This window comes from Arvicola amphibius, chromosome 7 (genome assembly GCF_903992535.2).
Source record: "Arvicola amphibius chromosome 7, mArvAmp1.2, whole genome shotgun sequence".
Lineage (NCBI taxonomy): Eukaryota > Metazoa > Chordata > Mammalia > Rodentia > Cricetidae > Arvicola > Arvicola amphibius.
The window spans coordinates 80,027,605-80,050,222 of NC_052053.1; the positions used below are offsets into that span (position 1 = coordinate 80,027,605).

The window sequence follows — 22,618 nt, forward strand, 5'->3', positions numbered from 1 at the left end:
TCCGCCTACCTCTGCCTCCTGAGCACTAGGATTAATGGCATGCCCGTCTTACTTTTTCTTATGGCAGACATTACTTATTCTGAAGCTTATTAAGAATATTGTTTCTGTCTTTTCTTTTTTCTTTAAGTCCAATATAAATAACACAACAGCAAGCAGGGAAAAAATTTTGAATTAGCATTTTCCTAGAAACGTCTAAGTATTGAATATTCCATTTGTTTAAATCATGTTAATCGTTTTACTTAAAAATATTTAACTGACAGTTTTACCTGTTTTCTTTCCTATTTTGGTTTTTATTTTGATGAATAGCTATTAGAAGTCAAGCAGGTGTCCATGAGAGTAGGCTGGCCACTGTCTTGGAATGACAGAAAGCACTCCCATGATGTGCCCACTAGAGAGCCACTGGTCACAGCAGGAATGAATGAGGTGTATCTATCAGTGTAGAATTGTCTCTTTTATTTTCTGAGGAGCAAAAGAAAATTATTTAAAACTATGTTGAGCATCAGGGACTACGGCAGTGGTGTTCAACCTTCCCAATGCTGTGACCCTTTAATGCAGTTTCTCAATTGTGGTGACCCCTAATCATAAAATTATTTTCATTGTTACTTCGTAACTAAATTTTCTACTGTTATGAATCATAATGTAAATTTTTTTGAAGCTAGAGGTGTGCCAAAGAGTTGAGACCCACAAGTTGAAAACCGCTGCACTAGGGGACTTTAGGAGAATTTACCCTTTGGATAATAAGATTGAAAATAGATTATTACTATTTGTTTTTTGTAAATTTCTTTGATTTAAACATTGTTTTTATTAAATTTTGGTAGTTTTACTGTTTATCATAGTTTTTCCCTTCCCACAACTCCACACAGATCCTTCCTTATCTCCCAACCCACCAACTTCATGTTCTCTCTCTCTCTCTTTTTCTTTATCCTTTTTTCTCCCCAACTCTTAAACTTACAGAGTCCAATTGGTGTTGGCTGACTAGTTCCAGGTATGGGGCCTGCTCTGATAATATACTAGCTGTCACACCATTAAAGGATATATATATATATATTCCAGCATCAGTTAATACAGTAGCTCCTTGATAGAGAAAGACCTTGTGCCCTTCTCTCTTCTCCATTCTAGGATTCTGTCTGGCTTGAGCTTTTGCAGATCTTATGCATACTGTCACAGTCAGAGTTCAAATGTGCATCTGCCCTGTTGTGTATGGGGGGGGAAAAGCAGTTTCTTTGAAATGACCCACTCCTACCCTATCTGGCTCTTATAATTTTTTTTTTTTTTTTTGGCCAGGACATGAGGAGGGGAGGTTGGTTGGCCTGGGACTTGCATACCAGGCTAGCCTTGAATTCATAAGAGATCTGCTTGCATCTGCCTCCTAAATTAAAAATTAAAGATGTATACCACCATGCTCCTGATGTTTTATGTTTTTTCTGCCCCACCCTCCACATAGAGCCTTGAGGGGAAGAGTGTGGTATAGACATCCCATACAGTCAAGCACTCCAAAGGCTCTTATTCTCTGCATGTTGACAAGTTGTGGGTCCATATGTGGATTGACATCTACTGTATGAAGTTTCTGTGATGAGGATTGAATGAGGGATTCATTGATGGGTGTAGTATCAAGTCATTAGAGGTCATTTTGTTGCTTTGTCCATTTAGCAGAATAATAGTATGTTTCTTTTTACATTGTGCATGTATATATGTATGCATGTCCATGGCTTGGTATGCATATGAAAGTCAGAGCAAAATAATGTAATACCATATGAACTCATAAAAACTCACATTTTTAGTTATAAACACTTCCATTTTTTTCTGCATATTCAGGACATACTGAATCAGTGTCTGCCATGTTCAGTCAAGATGTGGAGATCTGATAGTGAGCCAAAGAGACAAACTGGGCAGAAGACAGTAATACATGTATAAGTCAAATATGTACGTATATTAGTAGGTTGCAAGGAATCAAAGTCAGTACAAAAGGGATAGACGGATCGGGGAATAACTAGGTTGACCCGGAGGTACTTTACCAAGAAGTTAACATGCGAGGAGACAGGTGTGAAGAAAGTGAGAGCGGGCCCTGTAGGTAGCTTGGGAAGTTTTTTCTAGGTAAGAGGTGGGCTGTATGGAACAAGTGATGATTAGAGTAGTGGGGGTAAGGACATGTAAGTATATGGAAGGGTTACACGGAAAGGGCATGTAAGTACCATGGCTTCTCTGTACAGACCAGTAGCTGTAACGAGGCGGTCGGGCGGCAATGGGAAATAATCAAAAACTAGCCTTATCCGAAATAATCAGCTTTAATAAAAGAAGGAAGTGAGGTAAACTTACAGAGCCAACGTTCCAGCGAAGAGCAGCGAACCAAGAGGGAGAAAAAACAGGGGCGCCTATCCCAAACCCGGTTCTTTTTAAAGGTACCTTTTGCCCCTGGAGCGGCCACGCCCCTCAGCGCAGGGATTGGTCAGCTACCCCAACATCTCCCCCTTTTGTCTAAATAAGGCAGATTCATAAACCAAATACAACTATATACAATGGGAACAGATCATATAAAATTACAAGAAACAAACAATATTAGGTGAGGAACATATAACAGAAATTTTACTAAACATTCTACTTTAGGAAGTCTAAATAATGTAGAAGGTAGCTACAATTATCTAATCTTTAACCCCATCAAAGATCTGAGAAGGGAAGTAATATTACTAAAGCAACCAGGAAGTACAAACGAGAAACTTCCAAAATGTGTAACAGATGACAGAGACAACTGACTACCTGGGCAATCACACAAAGTCTCGTTAGCAATGTTGAGGCAACCAATTTTGGCTAAGGCCTAACACAACCTGACATACCATTTTTCAACGGCAAGGAACCTTTAGTAGAACTATCCTATTCTGTCTTGGCAAGATAAGACAATTCTGTTTTATCCGCTTATGGATATTTTGTATCTTTGTCAGTAGTCGAGGTATGGGCTTTTCTTTGCCCAAAGGCCAGTTCTGCCAAAAAGAAGACAAACTCCCATTGGAGTGCCTTTGGTGCTCAACGTTCTCTCGGTAGTAGAGCATTGTTGTCAGGAGTGATTGTGTCTCATAAGTACAAAACTCTAGGTTAGATTAAAGGCCATGTTCTACAGCTCTTTGAAGAGGTCGAAGATTATACTATCTATACTAAATATAGTCTCTATGTATCTAAAAAACCTGATTATCCTAAATATAAATATGACAAACATATAATTCTCAACACCTATCTAACTTTATGACTAATAGACAACTGTGCAATAAATGAAGACAATGATTTCCAAATATAAACAGGGTCATTATATAATTAATATCCGAGGTAGAAATGTACATTGTAATATGGTAAACAATGTCATTACATAAATAATATCAGAGGTAGAAATGTACATTGCAATATGGTATATATCTCAATATAACAATTGTTTCGAACAGAGGTAGGATCATACTTTCATATAATGTTCAATATATCAATATACAAGAATCAGCACCAATACAGTTTTCAAAAAAACAATAACTCACAAATATCAATCACTAGTGAGTCTGAGTAGCACGACATAAATGGAGCTGTTTTAGAATGTGATTCTGCTTGGCATGGATGGTAACTCAGAGTTGGACAGGAATTGAGTTAAGGAAGCTCTGCAGTAGTCTTAGCAAAAGATGATGTTGCCTTGAGCCACAGGTAGTGGTGTAGATTTTTAGTATATTTTGACAATATATACATTTGTGTATATATATGCAGATTTGGAGTATATTTTGACAGTAAGACTAATGGAAATTTTTATGAGTTAGATGTGGGATATGAGAGAACCTGAAGAATCTAGGATGGCTCTAAGGTGTTTCGCTAGAGCAACTGAAAGAGTGAGGTTACAGGACCTGGGTTGATTGAACCAGTTCAGTTCAGTAAGCTGAATGTGAATGATCTAGGAGACATAAAAGCACGTGTCTACTCACTATTATCAGTCTGAGATTTGGGAGAGAAATCTCCTTTATGTACATAAATTTGATAATTCCCAATTTTGTATATAAGTGATGTTTTTCAAATCTTGAACACAGATGAGAACATCAACAGAGTAAGTAAAGATAGAAAAGAATAAAAGATAAATCTGACTCTCAGTTATTTCAATACTAAGAGAATAAGACAAAGGAGAGGGAACAACAAAAGAGCATGAAAAAGAAACTGGGAAGAAAAGAGACAGTTCTTTAAAGCCAAGGGAGAAATTGTCTCAATCCAGAAATGATTAGCTGTCAGTTGTATTAAAGCCAAGTAAGGTGAGAACTGAAGGTTGAACACTAGCTCAGTCAAAATCTTAGTTAGGAGAGAACACAAATAGACTTACAATCACACATGGGCACAACTGAGGTACTTATGAAGAAGAACGTTGGGATGGGTAGAGAGCACAGCAGAGGATGAGGTAGATTTGAGAGTGACTGGGGTGCCATACTTTAAGATGGGAGAAATTAGCTGGGTGTGGAGGGTACAGTCCAGGAGAATCATTTGTTCCTGGCCAGCCTGAGCTATATAGTGAGTTTGAAGGCAGCCTTGGCTACAGAATGAGATCCTGTCAGAGAGAGCAAGAGAGGAGATATAAAACATGTCATATGCCAGTTAGAATATCCTTGAAAACAAAGAGGGAATAAATATACTAATGATAAAGGGAGAAAAGGGGGCTTAGAACACTCTTTGAGATGGATATCAACAAAAGGCAGTGTGAATCTTAGCCAGAGAAGGGTTGGTCATTCAGGAAGATGAATTATTGGGCATAAGAAGGCGTGGAGGCTTAAAGGTAGCTTGTGGAAGGTCTGTGTGATTGCTTTTATTTTCTCACTGAGAATAAGGAAAAGAATGGAGATACTGAACTTGATAAAATAAGTGGATTTGAAAAAGGACTGACTTTGTTGCTCAGCATTTGGAGGTCTAGTTAAGGTTAATGATAATGAATTTCAGATGAAATTGATCAACCTGCATGTATATTTTTGTGCAGCCTACAGCTGTATAAGTTCATGTGAAGAGTGGTGGTGGATTGAATTTAGCTTGTGTTTGTAACTAGCTTTCCTTTGTGTGAGCCCATAAACAGTGCACACTATTATCTCATGTTTTTAAGATGTGCATGAGTGGTGTATTCTAAGTTGAATTTGTATGTGGGGGAGGTGCAGGTGTGCACATGTGCATACAGGTACGTGTTCATATGTTTGCATGTGTATGCATGTGTGTATAGAGGCCAGATGTTGATGTCAGGTGCCTTTCTCTAGTACTCTACTTTTTTTTGGCACAGAATTATTCTAGGCTGGCTGGCCATGAGCTTCAAGGATCAGCCTGAAACATAGGAACATTATTAATCTTGTACATAACATTGCACAATTCCATACATTATAGATTTACTCAAGTATCCATATTAAAAGAATAAGTTGGAGCTGAAAAGACAGCTCAGGTGGTAAAATATTTACTGTGCTAACATGAGGATCTGAGTTCAGTCCCCAGCATTTACATAAGCTGAGCATGCTGGCATATACTGTAATCCCAGTGCTGGGGAGGCAGAGATAAGAGGATCCCTGGAGCTCACTGACCATATAGCCTACCCTAATAGGTGAGCTCTGGGTCCCCTTGAGAGACTCTGCATCAAAAAATCGTGGTAGCCTAAACATGTTCTAAACAAATACACTAGTAGACGTGCTAATGTGGAAGGGGGACAGCTCCCTTCTAGACAATGAACTAAGGAATTCTGGGGGAGGGGTTCTCCAGAGAAGAGCACGCCAATACCAAATGGATACAAGTATCACTATACAGACTGAGCAGGTTGTATTTATGTATTCAGGAGTATACAGAGAGAGAGAGAGAGAGATACACACAAACATGTACACATATAACTACAGTTTTAAAAGTCCATGAATTTGAAATAGAGATGTGCATGAGAGGGATTGAAGGGAGGAAAGAGAACAGAAAACGATGTAATTCTATTATAATCTCAAAAAGTAAAAAATTATATAAAAAGTCATCAGAGTTACTGAGAATGACATCAGAAGTTGGCCTATGGCCTCCATATGTGCAGACACATGAACACACACACATACATGAAAGAGCCACGGTGTATAAGAAGCAATGGTTTGTTTCTTTTTTGTTTTCATACCTTTTAGTTTCTGTGTGTTTGGGAATAATGTGTGTGTGTGTGTGTGTGTGTGTGTGTGTGTGTGTGTGTGTGTGTGTGTGTGATGCCCGCAGAAGCCAGCAGAGTCAGATTCCTTGGAACAGGAGTTCCAGGTGGTTGTGAGCCACCATGTGGGTACTGGGAACCAAACCTAGGTACTCTGCAAGAGTAGCCCAGTGCTGTTAACCTCTTGCCATCTCTTTAGGCCCAATATATATGTTTTTGGTAGATAGACTTTATTATTAGTTCTATTATTATTATTATTTTCCATTCAATTATTTACACTTCCTTCCCTCCTCCCATTCCCCCACACCCCCTCCTCCCTCTGCCACCCTGCTTGAGAAAGGGCACGGAACCCTGCCCTGTGGGAAGTCCAAGGCCCTCCCCGCTACATCCAGGCCTAGGGAGCTGTGCATCCATATAGACTAGGGTCCCAAAAGACCAGAACATGCCGTAAAAACAAGTCCCAGTGCCTTTATCAGTGGCTTCTCAGTCAGCCCCCATTGTCAGCCTTGTTTTTCCATGATAGAGCATCTTTCACTTTCTAGAACAAACTTCACGTTTCATGAATTTCTTTACTCATTGGCTTTTTGTATTAATATTTTTTAGAAATGTTATTATTTAAGTTGATGAGTAATTTCCTTTAGTGATACTGCATTTTTCTGATTTTGATATCAAGGTTTTGATTCAATAAAATGCATTTGGAATAGTTTTACAGATTTTTTTATATACAGAAGTTTACAAACTTCTCTAAGTTTGAATGAATGCATTTCCACAACTAGGATGGCCCATGTTTTTGTTTCCTATTTTCATGACAAACAGCTCAAAGACTTATATAAACACATAAGTATATTTAGACTTTAATTACTTTTGATTTAGTTTGGGTAAGTTGTAATTTTATATAAAATAACATTATGTCTAAAATTCTTTGGCCTCTATTTGTTCATAGAATTTCTGTGTATTTCTAATTTCTGTTATACTTCTGTAGTATCCTTTTAAATTACCAACACTAACAACTTACAATCTGTCTTGCCACGTGTTTGCCCTTAGTCTTCTGTAAGATATACTCTACGCAGTCCCCAAAGTTTGCCACTTCTTTAATTAATTCTTTTGTTCCTTTTATTCTCTTTAAGGTTTTTTTTGTGTGTGTGTGTGTGTGTGTGTGTGTGTGTTTTCCAAAGCTTGGAATCTTATATTTATCTCACTAATAATTGTTTTCTTAAATAACAAATAATAATTTGTAGAAAGAGCCGTTAGCTATCTCTCTCAAGTTCTGATTTCTGTAATTGTTACTATTTTAAAACTCATAGTCATTTTGTCTTTCAGTGATGCATGAATTGTTTAGAAGTTGATTTTTCAACAATAAAGAAATAAGATATACAGTTATTTCTTTCAGGTAAAATAAAACATGACTTAGAATGTAGTATAGCCTCTTGTAGGGATGAGCCCCTTATAGTTTGTCCAGTTTAAAGTGGTCAGCTCTGAAACCGTATACACACAAACAACAGTGGGCTCACTAGATTGTAGTTATATATGTTTGTATACATACATACATAATGATAATAAAGGAAAAAGTTTCCAACTTGAAAATAGGGAAATATGAGGGGTTTGAGTGGGTATCTGGGAGGAGCTGTAAGGAGGAAAGGAGAATGGAAAATGATGTAATTCTATTTCCAGTAGAAAAGATTTTAAAAATACAATATGGCTGCTAGTGATTACCACATCTTTCCAGTATTAACCAATACATATATTTCATATATTTTTAAAAATCAAATTTACAAGTATCTAGTGTTTTAGAGAAGAAAACACAGATTTTCGAGACCTTTAATTTGAAATTTGATTTACGTGTATACATGTCTGGACTGACATGCAGTTGTGGAGATCAGAGGACAGCTTAGAGGAATCAGTTCTCTCCATTATATGGATTCTGATTATCAGACTCAGGTCATCGGGCTTGCTGGCAATTGCCATATTTACTAAATCACCAGTCCCATTGAACTTTTTATTCAAAATTGATCTTTGTTGCCTCACACTGGGAAGGAAATCAGCATAGTTTCAAAATATGTGAAGCAAAGCCACCTATAAATAGAGACAAAAGTTTTATTAGATTTGCCTACAAGACTAGTTTTCTAGGCAAATATCAAGAGAAGCAATACTTCTAAACTCATCAAATCTTTACTCATTAAGTTTGGAGAATTCTTTTTGGACTTCTCAAACTCGATTTGGCATTTAGTGTTTTAGAGATATCTTAATGTTATCTTTTAAAATAATACCAAATGAAGTTGAAGAGATGTGTCTATGGTTCAGACTGGTAGCTGCTCTGAAGAGGACCTGGGTTGGATGCTCAGTGCCCTCATCTGGCCTCCAGAGGCTCCAGGCATGAATGTGGTGTATAAACATACATGAAAGCAAAGACTGATACACAAAAAATAAAAATTTTTAAAGGAGCTATCAAATGATCTAATTTTTGTGTATTTCTAGAGTTTGGCTATGCAGTGTTTTTTGCTTTATGTTTAAAAAGAGCTATAAAATAATAAATATATTAAACCATGTTTTGTTTTAATGAGCTTTTTAGAAATGAATTTTGAAGTATTTTTAATAATCAGATGAATACATCTTAATGCATGTTTTTCTGAATGATGAAATATTTAAGATTATGGCCTTTTCACAAATTTAGGTGAAATCAATTTTATTTAATGCTAATCGTTTTGGTAGTTGCCTCTGTATTAGAATTTGGTCCTGAAATAATGAAGCAGAGAGATGTGTTACATGATCTACATTGTCATTCAAAAGCACAATTCTGCCAGCTAACAACAACAAAAATTCCTTATTTTCCCATACCTAAGTTACTTCTTTTAGTTCCTAGGGGAAATAGTATTTCAGTGTCCTAGAATATAGAAGGAATGAAGTGAATCATCATAAACCATATTAACTTTATTTTTGTGTATGTATGTTATGATGAGTAGTGTAATTCATAGTGTTGAAAGCATTGTTTCTGTGGATTTGTTTAACCTCAAACCAATAAAACAGGAGCCTTCTATCACTTCTATGTCACAACTACAATAATACGCATTCGTCGCATTTAAAATTGATAAATAAAAGGAGTGCTTATTTTTCTTGAAACCTTGTTGATGGAGAAATAAGATACAAATTAGAGATCTTTCATCTTAGAAAATTTTATAAAAATAGATTTATTTTATTTTAAGACAGTGTGTCACTATATAACTCTGCCTGGCCTGGAAGTCACTAGGTGACCAAGCTGAACCAAACTCAAGAGCTCCACCTGCCTCCTGAATGTTGAGATTATATATGTGTCTGTACCACCACACTTGGCATTTATGAATTTATGAATTTAATGCCACCATTAAAATAAAGCGCTCTTAATATATAGCTCTATATATGTGATATATATATATACATATATATAAAATTTTCCTTAGTGTGTCTTAATATTAACTTTCTCTTTTATTGCATTGGTATAATATATTGGTAATTATGATTTTTTAAAAGTTTTTAAACTAACTTTGAGATTGATATATTAAATTAGAATTTTTGAAATTTTTAAAAAATTTTATTTAAAAAATCAACAGCTGTCATTAAAAGACCACTCTTTTCCCAAGACACTTTTTGTTCATCATTTAAATAAGCCATTAACAGTGCCACTGATGGGGAAAGAGGTTTTCAGTTACTCATTGGCCTTTGACCTTCCTCAAAGGTTTCTGGTATTTTTTGCAATTTTGCATATTTGGAAATAAAAGCCTTCATTTACTAAATGTTAGTTCATGTTACTCTACTGGGACTGTTTCCATTTCTGAGAAAGAACAGTTAAAGAAACTAGTAACTGAAATATGCATGCACTAAAAACAATAACAGAAAGAAGCATTAAACGGATTCATTTGTGAGTGGGTTGATGCATGACAGTGGTGTTTCAGGCATGAGAAATCTGTCTCAGGTGTTTACCCAGTACCCTCTTGAGTAGGCAGACGTTTGCCGTGATACAGAGGGTCTGTTGGGCAGATTATACCTCTGCTACTGCTGCTGTAATTCAACCAGTGACATGCGTTACTTGTCATGCTAGCTTGAAATCAAATCCCCCCTTTTTTTTGTTTGTTCAAGACTGAAAGAGCCTATTCTTTTTGTGGAACTATTGAATACATGGCACCAGATATTGTCAGAGGGGGTGATTCAGGACATGATAAGGTATGTTCTACTTTTGATACTATTTTGTGTTTCCGTAAATTGTACAGTAAGAGTGAATCCCAGTTAATAAGTTCCAGTACAGTCTTTAAACACTCTGATTCTTATTACCTTCATTCGTTCTCTGCTTTGTGTACTGGAACACACTATGAGTTGGTTTTCCTTTTAAGGTCTCATTGATGAAGATCTTCTGCTTTGTAGAGTGACATGCTTGTTAAAGCTGAGACCTTGAAGTTATTCTTCAAATAATTGTACATTTCATTTTCATTGGAAGAACCTGTGAGCTTAAAAAAAGTATCAACCATGACTCCATTATAAAAAAAAAAACTTATTCTTTTTGTGTTGTATGAGACATTTAAACCAAGTGTAACACAGGAGTGTGACTGAATACCTAAGCTGTGTAGGTGGCTCCTCTCTGCCTCATGGAGAAAGATTTTGGCAGAGCTTTATTAGCATAGTTAAGTTCTCAGGAAACAGACAGAAATGGATGGTGGTTGTGTTGCCACCTTTGGTTAATAAGTCTTTCTACCGAGATGGTGAGAGACAATTGGAAAAGAAAACCAGTCATATTTTATTCCCAGTTTCTGCTGTCAACTTTACAAAGATATTGATTACTTTGTTGATTATTCTCCAACAGAAATAGCACATAACCTTAAAAGGAAAATTCTACAGTCAAAATACATTATATTTTCCTAACCCTCTAAAGAGCTTGATATTTTTTTCCTTTTCTTGCTTTTCCCCCTTCTTCTCTTCCCTGTACATGAAAGTGCCAATGACGATAATAAAGACGCTGTCAGCTCTAAGTCATTATAAAATCTGTAGAGGTCATGTTTCTATCCTGTATTAAAGGGTAATACTTTCCTCTCACTTTCGATTTAACAATAGTATTCTCCAAATGATTTCTGGCTGGCTTGTCCTTACTGTTTTCCTCTCCTTCATCCTCTTTCAAAACACCACACATGTATGATTCCAGTATCTGGGGTGAATACATGGTCTCCTTTCTGATGACCTGTCTGATGTCTAGCAATCCCGTTCCCCAAGTCTGAATGGCAGTGGCTACTGGCCAGTGGCTAGAATCTGATCTCAGGTTGTATTAGCCAAAGAGCATGGTTTCGTGCCCAATACAGAACATTCTGAGGTCAGACTCAACTGGCATTGGAACTGCTTATATGAATTCAGGAGTTGAAATGCTTGTTTAGTTTGCTTTATGATATAATTTAAAGCTATTGTGCAATTCAGTTGGAATTTATAACTTAGATTTTAAAAATTAACTACTTATTAGAGCTTTAATTTTCAAATAAGAAAACCCTGTTTATAGAATTTCTGCATGGCTAGGATCCATAATATAACTAGCCAAAAATATTGTCTCTTGAATATTTTTGATCAAATAATTGTATTTATAAATGAATTTCCAGTTTAGAGTACATTGTATTTTCTATTATTTTAAACATCCCATTGACATAAATACATAAACATAGTTTGTAAGAGAAATTTATTTTTAGAGGACTGTTTAAAAAGTAACACCCTTGTGTAAGAATTTTACGTATTTGCTTTGAGTTTAAGGAAGTCTATCTTATTCTTTGGGCATGAATGCTTTATAAAATGCTGGTTGACACTTTTTTGTTCCCAGGCCATAAATTCAATATTCCACCTACCTAAACTTCAAGGAAATAAATTTTAAGTTAAATTGTTTTAAATTAACAATGGTAAAACTAACTGATTTAGGAAATCATTAAAACACTTTCAGTTCTGGGTATTACATAGTTTTTTTCTGCAAAATGTCTCTTTTATGTATTAATTTAATACTCCTGGGACAGAAAGCTATGAAAAATGTTTTTGGTGAAATATTTTTAAGTATGTAACTTTATTTTGGTCTTCTTTTTGTGACACATTTTATTTGCTGAGTCTACGAAATGAAATTGTTATTGTTTTATAGGCAGTTGATTGGTGGAGTTTAGGTGTTCTAATGTATGAACTACTAACGGGAGCGTCTCCTTTCACTGTTGATGGAGAAAAGAATTCCCAGGCTGAGATATCTAGGTAAGACTTAACAAATGTCATAAAATTAGCCTCTTGTAGGCTTTCTGGGTGTTACTCTCTGTTCATTCTTAATAAGTATCACAGTTGCAATGTTACGTTTTTGTCCTATTTTTCCTTGAATCTTCTAACGTTAAGGACAGATTTTACAGAAATAAATATTGAGTCCACTTCGGTAAAGATGAAATAGCAGGGATCAGTTTGCTTTCTTGCCTGAAACAATTTTAATGACAGACAAAATATATGAAACAGAAGTTTTGAAGACGTTGGAGATCTGGCATGGAGGGCAGTGGTTTCAGAGCTACAGAAAATAAATAAGATATGCCCTGAGATCACCCCCAAATGACTACCTTAAGAGCTCCCAGGATACAGCACAGGGAACGACAACCCATGTGACGTTGAAGAAATGGAACTGATAATCTAGGGAAACCTAGACAGCTAGTTTGCTGACTGGAGTGTCTGAGAGGAGAGATGGGAACCCAGAGACTTGCAGAATTATTGTTTTTCAAAAATGTACACAATAACATTATTTTATAGTTACTTATTTGAAGTATAATTATTTTCCTCCAAATAGATCTGTGGATTCAATACAACTACAATTCCAACTGGCTTTTTTGTTGTTGTTGTTTTAGTACATAGAAATTGGCAATCTGTTCTAAAACTCTGGTAGAAATGAAGAGGACCTAGACTAGTCAGATTACCTTTGAAAAAGAACAAAGTTGATTTCAAGATTTATCATAAGCTGTAATTATTGCACACTTTGGTTTTGGTGTCAAGACAGACAGATGAATCCTGAATAATTTGCATGGATGCAATCCCAGTACTCAGAAGGTATAAACAAGAGGATTGCTACAAGTTCAAGGCTAGCCTGGTTAACTTTGCAAGTGCTAGAGCAGCTCCAGCTACATAGCTAGACCTGGTCTCTAAAAGGTGAAAAAAGAAAGGAGAGGGAAAGGAAGGAAGGGAAGGAGAAAGGGAAGGAAAAGAAAATAAGATCAGTGAAACAGAATAGATCCCAGAAATAAAACTATATGTACAGGTAGCAGACTTTTGACAGAGGTTCAAAGAGACCTGTCATTTTGCTCGGAGCTTTTTAATAAATGATGCTAGAACCACTGACTACTCAGATGGGAAAGACTTAAATAAATACTACTATATAGAAAAATCCATTCAAAAGAAACAGTATGTCTAAATGTGAATGTTATAACTATAAAACTTCTGGAAGAAAACATTTTTCAAAATCTGAAATGTCTCAACAGATAAAGATGCTTGCTGTCCAAGCCTAGTGACCTGAGTTCAATCCCCAAACCCACATAAAGGTAGAAGCATACTCCCTAAAGTTATCTCTGACTTCCATATGTGCTGTGGAGCTTGTGTCCCTCTCCACATAATTAATTTTCTAAAATTCACTGTAGCCTTGGGTAAGCTAAAAAATGTCTTAAGTAGAACAGTCAATAAAGAAATCATTTATAAACTAGACTGTTTCAAGATTAAATACTCTGTTCTTCAAAACATTAAGAAAATAAATATAGGAAGTCACTGGCATAAAAATTTCAAATCCTATATCTGACAAAGGTATAAAAACATATAAAGAAAACTAAAAACTTAAGAAATCAACCAACCTCATTTATACAATAGGCAAAAATATTGAATAGACATTTCACTGAAGATGATCAGTGAATGGCAAATAAACGTGAAAAGGTGAGCAGTGTCATGCAAGTTCAAACCACAGTACAAAACTCCCATACTCACTCAAGTGGTAATGAATAAAGATGGTGGCCATGTTAGATGTTGGTAAGAATATGGAGGAAATGTAAGGGAGTATGAGCAGGGGAGCTTAATAGTATAGTATCAATAGTACAATGTCAGAGAATGTGCGGTTTCTTTAGAAAGCAGAACATCTACATGAGCCATCCATTCTAGTCCTAGGTGTATACAAGGGAAAATAAAGCATACCCTTACAAAAATTTGTACAGTAAGTTGTAGGCATAAGTTTTCTGTCTTGGAGCCACTCAGTCCCAAATACCTGGCAGCCACTTCCAAAATTACTACACAGAGGCTTAATATTACTTGTAAATGCTCAACCAATAGCTCAGGCTCATTATAAACTAGCTCTTACATATTAAGTTAACCCATATTCTTTATTTATGGCCTGCCACATGGCAGTATCTTTTCTTATCATGGCATGCCTATTTTGCTCTCTCTGCATCTGACCAGCATCTCCTGACTCTGCCCATCTCTTTCCTGTCATCCTTAGTTTGGTTTCCCCACCTATACATCCTGCCTGGCTGCTGGCCAATCAGCATTTTATTAAACCAATTCAAGTGGCAAATCTTTACCGTGTACAAGAGGATTGTTTCACAGCAGCAAGTGATCCCTAACTGGAAGTAACCCAAGTATCTGTCAACAAGCAGTTAAACAAATTATGGTGTGTCCATGCAAATAAAGAGCTACTTAGCAGTACAAGTGTATATTGTATTAATTCAAACAAGAAGTTGGATAAATCTAAAAATAATGGTATTAGGTGAAAGAAGCCAACAATATAGAGTTTTTAATCTATGATTACAGTTCTGGAAAATGTCAGCTCATCTATATTAACAAAAAGCAGAATGTTGCTTGGTGTGGGACTGGCAAGGGAGAAGAAAAGGAAAAATTCACAAAAGAACATGAGAAACTAAGGGAGGGGATGGGTTTCTTCATTATCTTGCCAGTTTCACTGTTACATATACAAGGCAGGCTTCATCCGCTTAACTTTGTGTGAATTTATTGTGTATCCATTGTACATCAATAAAGTAAAAAAGTAAAATGTACCTTTTCCAGGACAGACTCAGAAGTAAAAAACTTCAGTATTCCAGCTTACTTAATACCTAAGTTAAATGAGAAGGATTCTTTTTTTAAAATTACCTAAAATTATACCTATTACAAAAATTCTAAGTACTGTTTTTAAATTTTAATTCTAAATGGATTTTTGATCGTTTGAAAATTCCTCAGGTGGGGTGTAACGATCCATATCCATAATCCAGCTGGTCATGGAGTCTCAACAGTTACAGCTTTGAAGCCAGCCTAGGCAGAACTTTGATACCCCATCTAAAAAAAACTAATAGATTAATTTTTGGAAAAAATACCTCAGAATTCTAGGAAATCTTGGCCATCATCATGACGTGATGATTTTAGGCCATGATTTCCCTTCCCACTCTAGTTCTATCTGCCTGTAGGGAGAAGTAAGTATATTGCTTATGATAGCAGAAATTCTTCAAGTGGCATTCACACTTAAATTGATTTTGTTTCCTTACCTTCAACCATTTAGCATTTTGGTTTTAGCAAGTGAGAGATCATGAAATCATCTGTCTGAAAACTTTAAATTAGAACAAATGAATGTTCAAGAATTAAAATAGAATTTCTTTTTTTTAATCAGTTATCTACAATGTCAGGTTAATTAATTTTGTTTAAAACTTGGTGTTAATGTACTCATTTAGTGGCTTTTGATGACTGAATTGCCCTACTCCATCTTTTCCTTTTACTGATATAAATCCCTCATAGTTTGTTCTTTTAAATGTATCATCGAGATAAGTGTGTCATTCATTATCTTATCTCTAAATGTTTTAGTTGGTAGAGATCTTTTTTCTTTGAATACTTGCATTCCTTTTTTGGTTTTTTTGTCTTTTGTTTTTTCGAGACAGGGTTTCTTTGTAGTTTGGGAGCCTGTCCTCGAACTAGCTCTTGTAGACCAGGCTGGCCTAGAACTCACAGAGATCCACCTGCCTCTGCCTCCTGAGTGCTGGGATTAAAGGTCTCCACCGCCTGGCTTGAATTCTTGCGTTCTTTATGTAAGAATTTTGTTTTGAGATAGGGTCTTGTTAGCTGAAGCTGCTCTTTTGTTTCCCAGCCGTCCAGACCCGAAATAATTACACAGAAACTATATTAATTGCAATACTGTTTGCCCAATAGCTTAAGTGTATTTCTAGTTAGCGCTTACATCTTAAATTAACCCATTTCTATTATTTTATATTTTAACCATGAGGCTCGTGGTTGTCTGTCTCCTGCGGCAGCTCCGTGGCACATCATTGGCTCCGCCTACTCTCTCTACATCTGTTTGCTTGGAATTCTGCCTTGCCCTATTCTGTGCTGCAATAGGCCCAAAGCAGCTTCTTTATTAACTAATGGCATTCACAGCATACAGAGGGGAACCCACATCAGGGTCTCACTATGTAGCCTTGGCTAACCTGGAATTTACTACATAGACCATGCTGGCCTCCAATTCATGGAGATCTACCTGCCTTTCTGCCTAGTGAGTGCCAGGGTTAAAGGCATATGCCACGAAGCCCTTCTTCTGCTCCTTAATTTTAATGATTTTTAAGAACTTAGCCCTACTATCTGTAATTTTATTTGATACAAATAATGTATTATTCATGTTATATGCTTGCTATTGCTGTCTACAGATAGTCTAAAATTAAATAAAAATACTTGGTTAATTTATCAAATTTCATAGTAAAAACTTCAAATGAGAAGAAAACCTAAGAGTCCAACTTTCTTCCGGAAGTTAAACTCTCTTCTTAGGTGTGGGTGCAATCTCTTACTTGTCCCATGCTGTCACTGAAAGGACTGGTAAGTAGGCATTTTCATGGATACTATATCCCATATTGATCTGGTTTAATTGTGTCTGTTTTCCCTCTTAAAACATGCCAAAATTATCTTTCCTGTTAATTCTGATCCCGAGCTCTCAAGAATGTAGAGGAATTCTGCTGACTCTAAACATCGAAGCAGGCAAATGTAGGGAATAGTTTAGAAACCTGGGACTTGGATATACACTCCTCTTTTAATAGTGCACTTGACAGCCTAAGACCCTTACTTGTGCTAAGATACATAGTCCTCTCTGAACAATAGAGTACATTTCTCCCCCACCTGACTGCTAAAACTTAATTTCTCTTCAGATGTAGTCCCAGTAGATACAACATCAATCCAGCCTGAACTAGTTTGGGTGAATGCCCAATAAAACAAAATTGTGTCCTCAGGTGAACTTTTAGAAAGAATCCCCTATTTACTATTTTATATCTACGTAGTTGAGTGTGCATTTGATTAAAATTAGATACGTAGTAGGAAAGTACATACACAGTGGAATTATTTATGCAGTCTACTCTATCAACCCAAACAGAGAACTAATGATACTATGCCCCTTAGTAACCATACTTCTCTTGAACACCATCAAAGAAATCTGTTCGTAATGCTCCTAGCAGTAAGTCCCTGGTGCTAAGCTAGGAACCTGTTCCCCATGCTGGATTCTTTGCCCAGCCTTTGTACATGGGGAGGAGCACAGTCTTACCTCAGTTTGGTGTGCCATACTCTGTTCAAGCCCATGGGAAGCCTGCTCCTTTTTGAATGGAGATGGAGGAGTAAGTGGATGGAGGGGGGTGTAGATGGGAGTTGGTGAATGAGCGAGAGGAGAGGAGGGAAGGGAAACTGTGGACAATATATAAAAGTAAAAACTAATTTTAATTATATTCTTCTGGGGGCTCCAAATGTTAACTTTGTTTTTATTGTCATGTGATACCACTTGGTCCCAAAGAACCCCAGGGCCTGTGTTCTGCACCCTCTACCATCACCATCTTGTAGACCTTGTAGGAAATGGTATTCTGATAGCAATAAAGGAGTGGATAGGAACTCGGAGCTTCAAGAGCTTTGGCTGATCTGTCGAAAAGTATAGGAAGGGAGAGGTTTAAGAAGTGTTTCACCTGCATGGACGGGCTCACTGTGAGCCTTGTCAGTTTGGTTGCTCACCTTCCTGGACTTAGGGGGAGCTGGGAAGACCTTGGACTTAACATAGTGAAGGGAACCCTGATGGCTCTTTGTCTTGGAGAGGGGTGGAGTGGGGGTATGGGTGGAAGGGAGGGGAGGAAAGGGGGATGAGGAGGGAAGGAGATGGAAATCTTTAATAAAAAAAATGAGAAAGAAAAGAAAAAAGAAGTGTTTCACCAATAAAAGCCATAGGAAAGGCAGTGAGAACCTAGTTTTTACTAAAAGCTTTCCCAATGCAATTGAAGATGCCTTCAGGCACATCTGATAAGCCAAATCCACCAATGATCTGACTGTGTGTGAGAGGAGACACAGCATCTTGATGTGCTAACAAAGCCCTGAACACAGAGGAAGGGTGGTAAACATTAGGTGATACTTGCCACTTTTGGACAAGATTCTACAAGTTGAGGTAGGCAGAGCCTTTTCTTTTCCCCAACATATTTCAGTCAGGTGTGCAGTTTTTCCTGCCTGTGAAAAACAAGGATTCTCTTCCTTGACCACCAGAAGGGGTGGCAGGAGTGGGCACGTGTCAGAGGCTTTCCAGGAATAGGATTAGAGACACGGGAACTGTATGGCATGCAAGAGGAAAATAAGGTAACTATATGAAAGAGGAGAAGTACACAGCAGCACACCACTTAGTGACAGGGATATGGGCTGAAAGTGTATCGTGAACATTCTAGAATGAGCTTTGACTAAGGTGCCTGTATTGTTACTAGGCGGTGTAGTCTTTGGGGACCATTATATATGTGCTTGGATGGCTTTCTAGAAGATGAAACATTATTAAAGTTCATAACTGTATTTATAACTCATGCAGAAACTACTGGATAACTGAGGGTAGGCAAAGGTTCTTCAAAAGCAGACAAAGCTGCCAAAGAATCTTTGCTTCCAGTGAGTAAACTGCTTTGGCTAAAGGAGGAACAAGCTATAGGGACCAAGTGAGGACTTCATAACACCCAAAGTGAAGTGATAGCCTGGAATGTTCTGTCCCCTTTGCAGTCAGTCCCACGACTAGAGGAAGGAACATACCCTCATGGAATTGTCGGCACAGTCCTAGTACACTACATGTCATCATCTAAGCTGAGAAGTTACCCACGTTATAATGGGTAAATTCTCAACCCTGACAAGTAGATGATGGCAACTGCTGGTGTACAGATTAAATAAATAAATAAATAAATAAATAAATAATATTTTTTTAAGGACAGGTTTATTTGGCCTAAGGACCCACCCAGCTGCTGTGAAATTGGGCTGGGATCAAGTACATGGCGACGGGGAAGTTACTTCACACTGTCTCTCTGAGGATGCTTATTTCCACACTGCTGTTTTCTTTCCTGGTCTAGTAGATGCTCCTTTCTGAATACTGTCGAATTATGGCTTACAAACAATAGGAAAATAATTAATTAATTTTTCTAAGGAGAAAGCAAAATACAAAGGCCTAGTCCATGTCCTAAGTATGTGTAGGAAGGCATGGGAGAAATACATCAAAATTCACATTTTTTAATAAATGTGTGAGTGGTAAGGCACTCTGAAGTACAGAAGAGGTATGGTTCTTTGGGGACCAGGTTGTCAGGGAAGTAGTCATAATGGAGCTACATTGGAGGAGAAAGAATGCCTTGCAGGTGGTGATGACTATGTACAGCAGCACCCGAGGGCCTGTGCATGGAAAGTTCTAGATTCCCTTGCCACACTCTGTTCTCTTCTCAGTGACTCTGAAATGAAGTTCATCTTATTTCTATTCTAAAAGTAATGTTTATAATAGTTTAAAACATGCACAAGAGAAACTGTCAGTAATAACAGTTAGGCATAATGTACACAGCTGTAATCTCAATACTTTACACATGGAAACAGGAGAATCAAGAGCTCAAGGTTATCATTAGCTACATAACCAGTTCTTCACTCTCATGGGCTACATGAGATGAGACCCTGTTTCAGAAACACAAATACTGCCCCAGAGGCAAACAGGATTTTTTTTTTGAGCCAAGTTTTCTCTGTGTAGCTCTGGCTGTCCTAGAACTTACTCTGTAGGCCAAGCTGGCCTTGAACTCAGAGATCCTCCTGCCTCTGCCTCCCAAGTGCTAGAATTAAAGGCATGTGTACCACCACTGCCTGGGACAAGTAGAATTTGTTTGTTTGTTTGTTTATCTATCTTTTCTTTTTTAATATTATAGTTTCATTCTTTGAGAATTTTATACAAAGTGTTTTGATCATATTCATCTCTCGTTCTTCCCCCTAATTTCTCCTTGAGCCACTCCTGTACAGGAGCCACATCCAAATTAGCACTCAGAGGCTTATATTAATTGTAAATCCTTGGCCAGTAGTTCAGGCTTATTACTAACTAGCTCTTACATTTTAAGTTAACCCATATTCCTTATTTACCCTCTCCCACATGTTGGTACCTTTGTTAACATGGCACATTCATCTCTACTCCCTCTGTGTTTGTCTGGTGACTCCTCTGACTCCGCCCTTCTTCCCATCATTTTTAGTTTGGCTTTTCCACTTAACTTCCTGCCCAGCTACCGGCCTGTAGACTTTTTATTAACCAGTGAGAGTGATACATATTCACAGTGTGCAGAAATATTATTCCACAGCACACTCCCTTATTTTATCTTCTTTCTTTCTTTCTTTCTTTCTTTCTTTCTTTCTTTCTTTCCTTCTTTCTTTCTTTCTTTCTTTCTTTCTTTCTTTCTTGTTGTTTTTCAAGACAGAGTTTCTCTATCTTTGGAGCCTGTCTTGGAACTAGCTCTTGTAGACCAGGCTGGTATCGAATTCACAAAGATCCACCTGCCTCTGCCTCCCGAGTACTGGGATTAAAGGTGTGCGCCACCATTGCCCAGGCCCCCTCATTTTTTAATAACCCATGAAGTCCCATTTGTGCTGTCCATATACTCATGGGTGTAGGGCAGTCCACTCGAACATAGTGACCTACCAGAGCCACACCCTTACAGAAAACTGACTTTTTCTCCCCAGAAGCCATCAACTGTCAGTAATTCCTCAGCTAAGGGTGGGAGCTTAGAGCCCTTCCTTAAACAGAATATTTTGATAGATACTATTTTAGACTTTTTCATTGGTATGGTATTTTATTCAGACAAGAAATTTTGTGTTTCACAGTTTTTGCTTAAATTTTGTCATAAGCATTCTCTAGTCACCAACTCTTTGTAAGCATAAGTTTGCAGTGTCTATAATATACTGTTGAGTGAATACCCCATAATAGCTTACCCACCCCTTTTTAGTATTAGAAAAGATGAGAATGAGATTTATTGAAATCTTTTTAACTCAGGATGTCTTATGAGTAATTCTGAGATTCTGGCAACACAAGGAAACTCGAGCATGAGAGCCAATACCATTGTCATGAAGTGGAAAAAATGTAAGGTTGAATGAAAACACAATCTATGTGTCATGGTTTCAGTAGGAAGTGTCTCCCCACAGCCCATGGTTTGAAAGCTTGACTTCTGTTGGTGGTTGGTTCTGTTTTGGGAAACTGGAAATATTAGGAGGTGGGCCTAGTTTGAAGAAGTAGGCCATTGAAAGTTGTGTCTTGTCCTGGACCTTCTTCCTATATCTACTTACCAGCTTCCAAGAGATGTGTAGCCTTTGAAATTTGTATCTTGTCCTGGCCTCTTCTTCCTGTCTTCTTGCCAGCCCCCATGAAACGGGCATCTTTGTTCCACTCCATTTTCCCCACCACCATCAGTGTATTAAGCATTACTTGATGTCAACAGTAACAAAGCCAAGCCAGCTGAAGATTGAAATTGAGACAAAATAAATCCTTCCTTTTAAATTGTTTTACTTTACCCACTAGGCTCAAGGACACTGTAAGAGAAAGGTAAACCTGAGTTAGGTCCCCGCAGAGTAAAGGCTAAATAGACCCTTTTCCTCGCCACTCTTCACTGACCAAGAACCCATCCTAGCCCTGCACCTTTGCCACAGGAATAGGCCTCTGACGTTCTCCACCTCATCAAGTGGTACCTTCTCCACACCAAATGAAGTAGTACCTCACCACCTTCATTCCTAGGCTCCTTCATGCTTCCTCCCTCCTGCTTCTAAGCCGAAGAGGAGTACGAATCTCCATCTGCTAAGTTGACCCCTGATTTTGGTCATATTGTGACTTGGGATTCAGTCCTATGCATCTCCACACTTTGTCACCAGTTTCCAGCAGAAATTCTTTCAGTTTTAGCTGTTTCTTCCTGTTCTTCTCCCTGCTTCATAGCACCTGTCGGCTCTCTGTATGTGGGCATGCTTTCCTGCACACCCTTGAGAGTTCATGTATGTATGAGACAAGCGTCCAGTGTTGACCACTGTCTGCGAGCCTTTTTCCAGGCTGAGCTTTACAACAGTGCCATCTATTGTTTTTAGATGTTCCTCCTCTTGACATGCCCACCAAGGTGGGTACTTGTGCTCTGTGTGTTTTTTAGACTAGGTGATGGTCTTCCCTGTGCAGGGTACATAGTAGATAGACTT

At 37.5% G+C, this 22,618-nt stretch overlaps 1 protein-coding gene across 1 annotated transcript in view; it reads left to right on the forward strand.

Annotated features, from left to right (window-relative positions):
• The window catches only part of Rps6ka5 (ribosomal protein S6 kinase A5), a 172,494-nt gene that overhangs the window by 121,954 nt on the left and 27,922 nt on the right, over positions 1–22,618 (forward strand). Inside the window, exons 6-7 of the mRNA XM_038337483.1 lie at positions 10,256–10,339; positions 12,273–12,376. Of these exons, the coding sequence (XP_038193411.1) occupies positions 10,256–10,339; positions 12,273–12,376 (188 nt within the window). The remainder of the gene's footprint in view (positions 1–10,255; positions 10,340–12,272; positions 12,377–22,618) is intronic.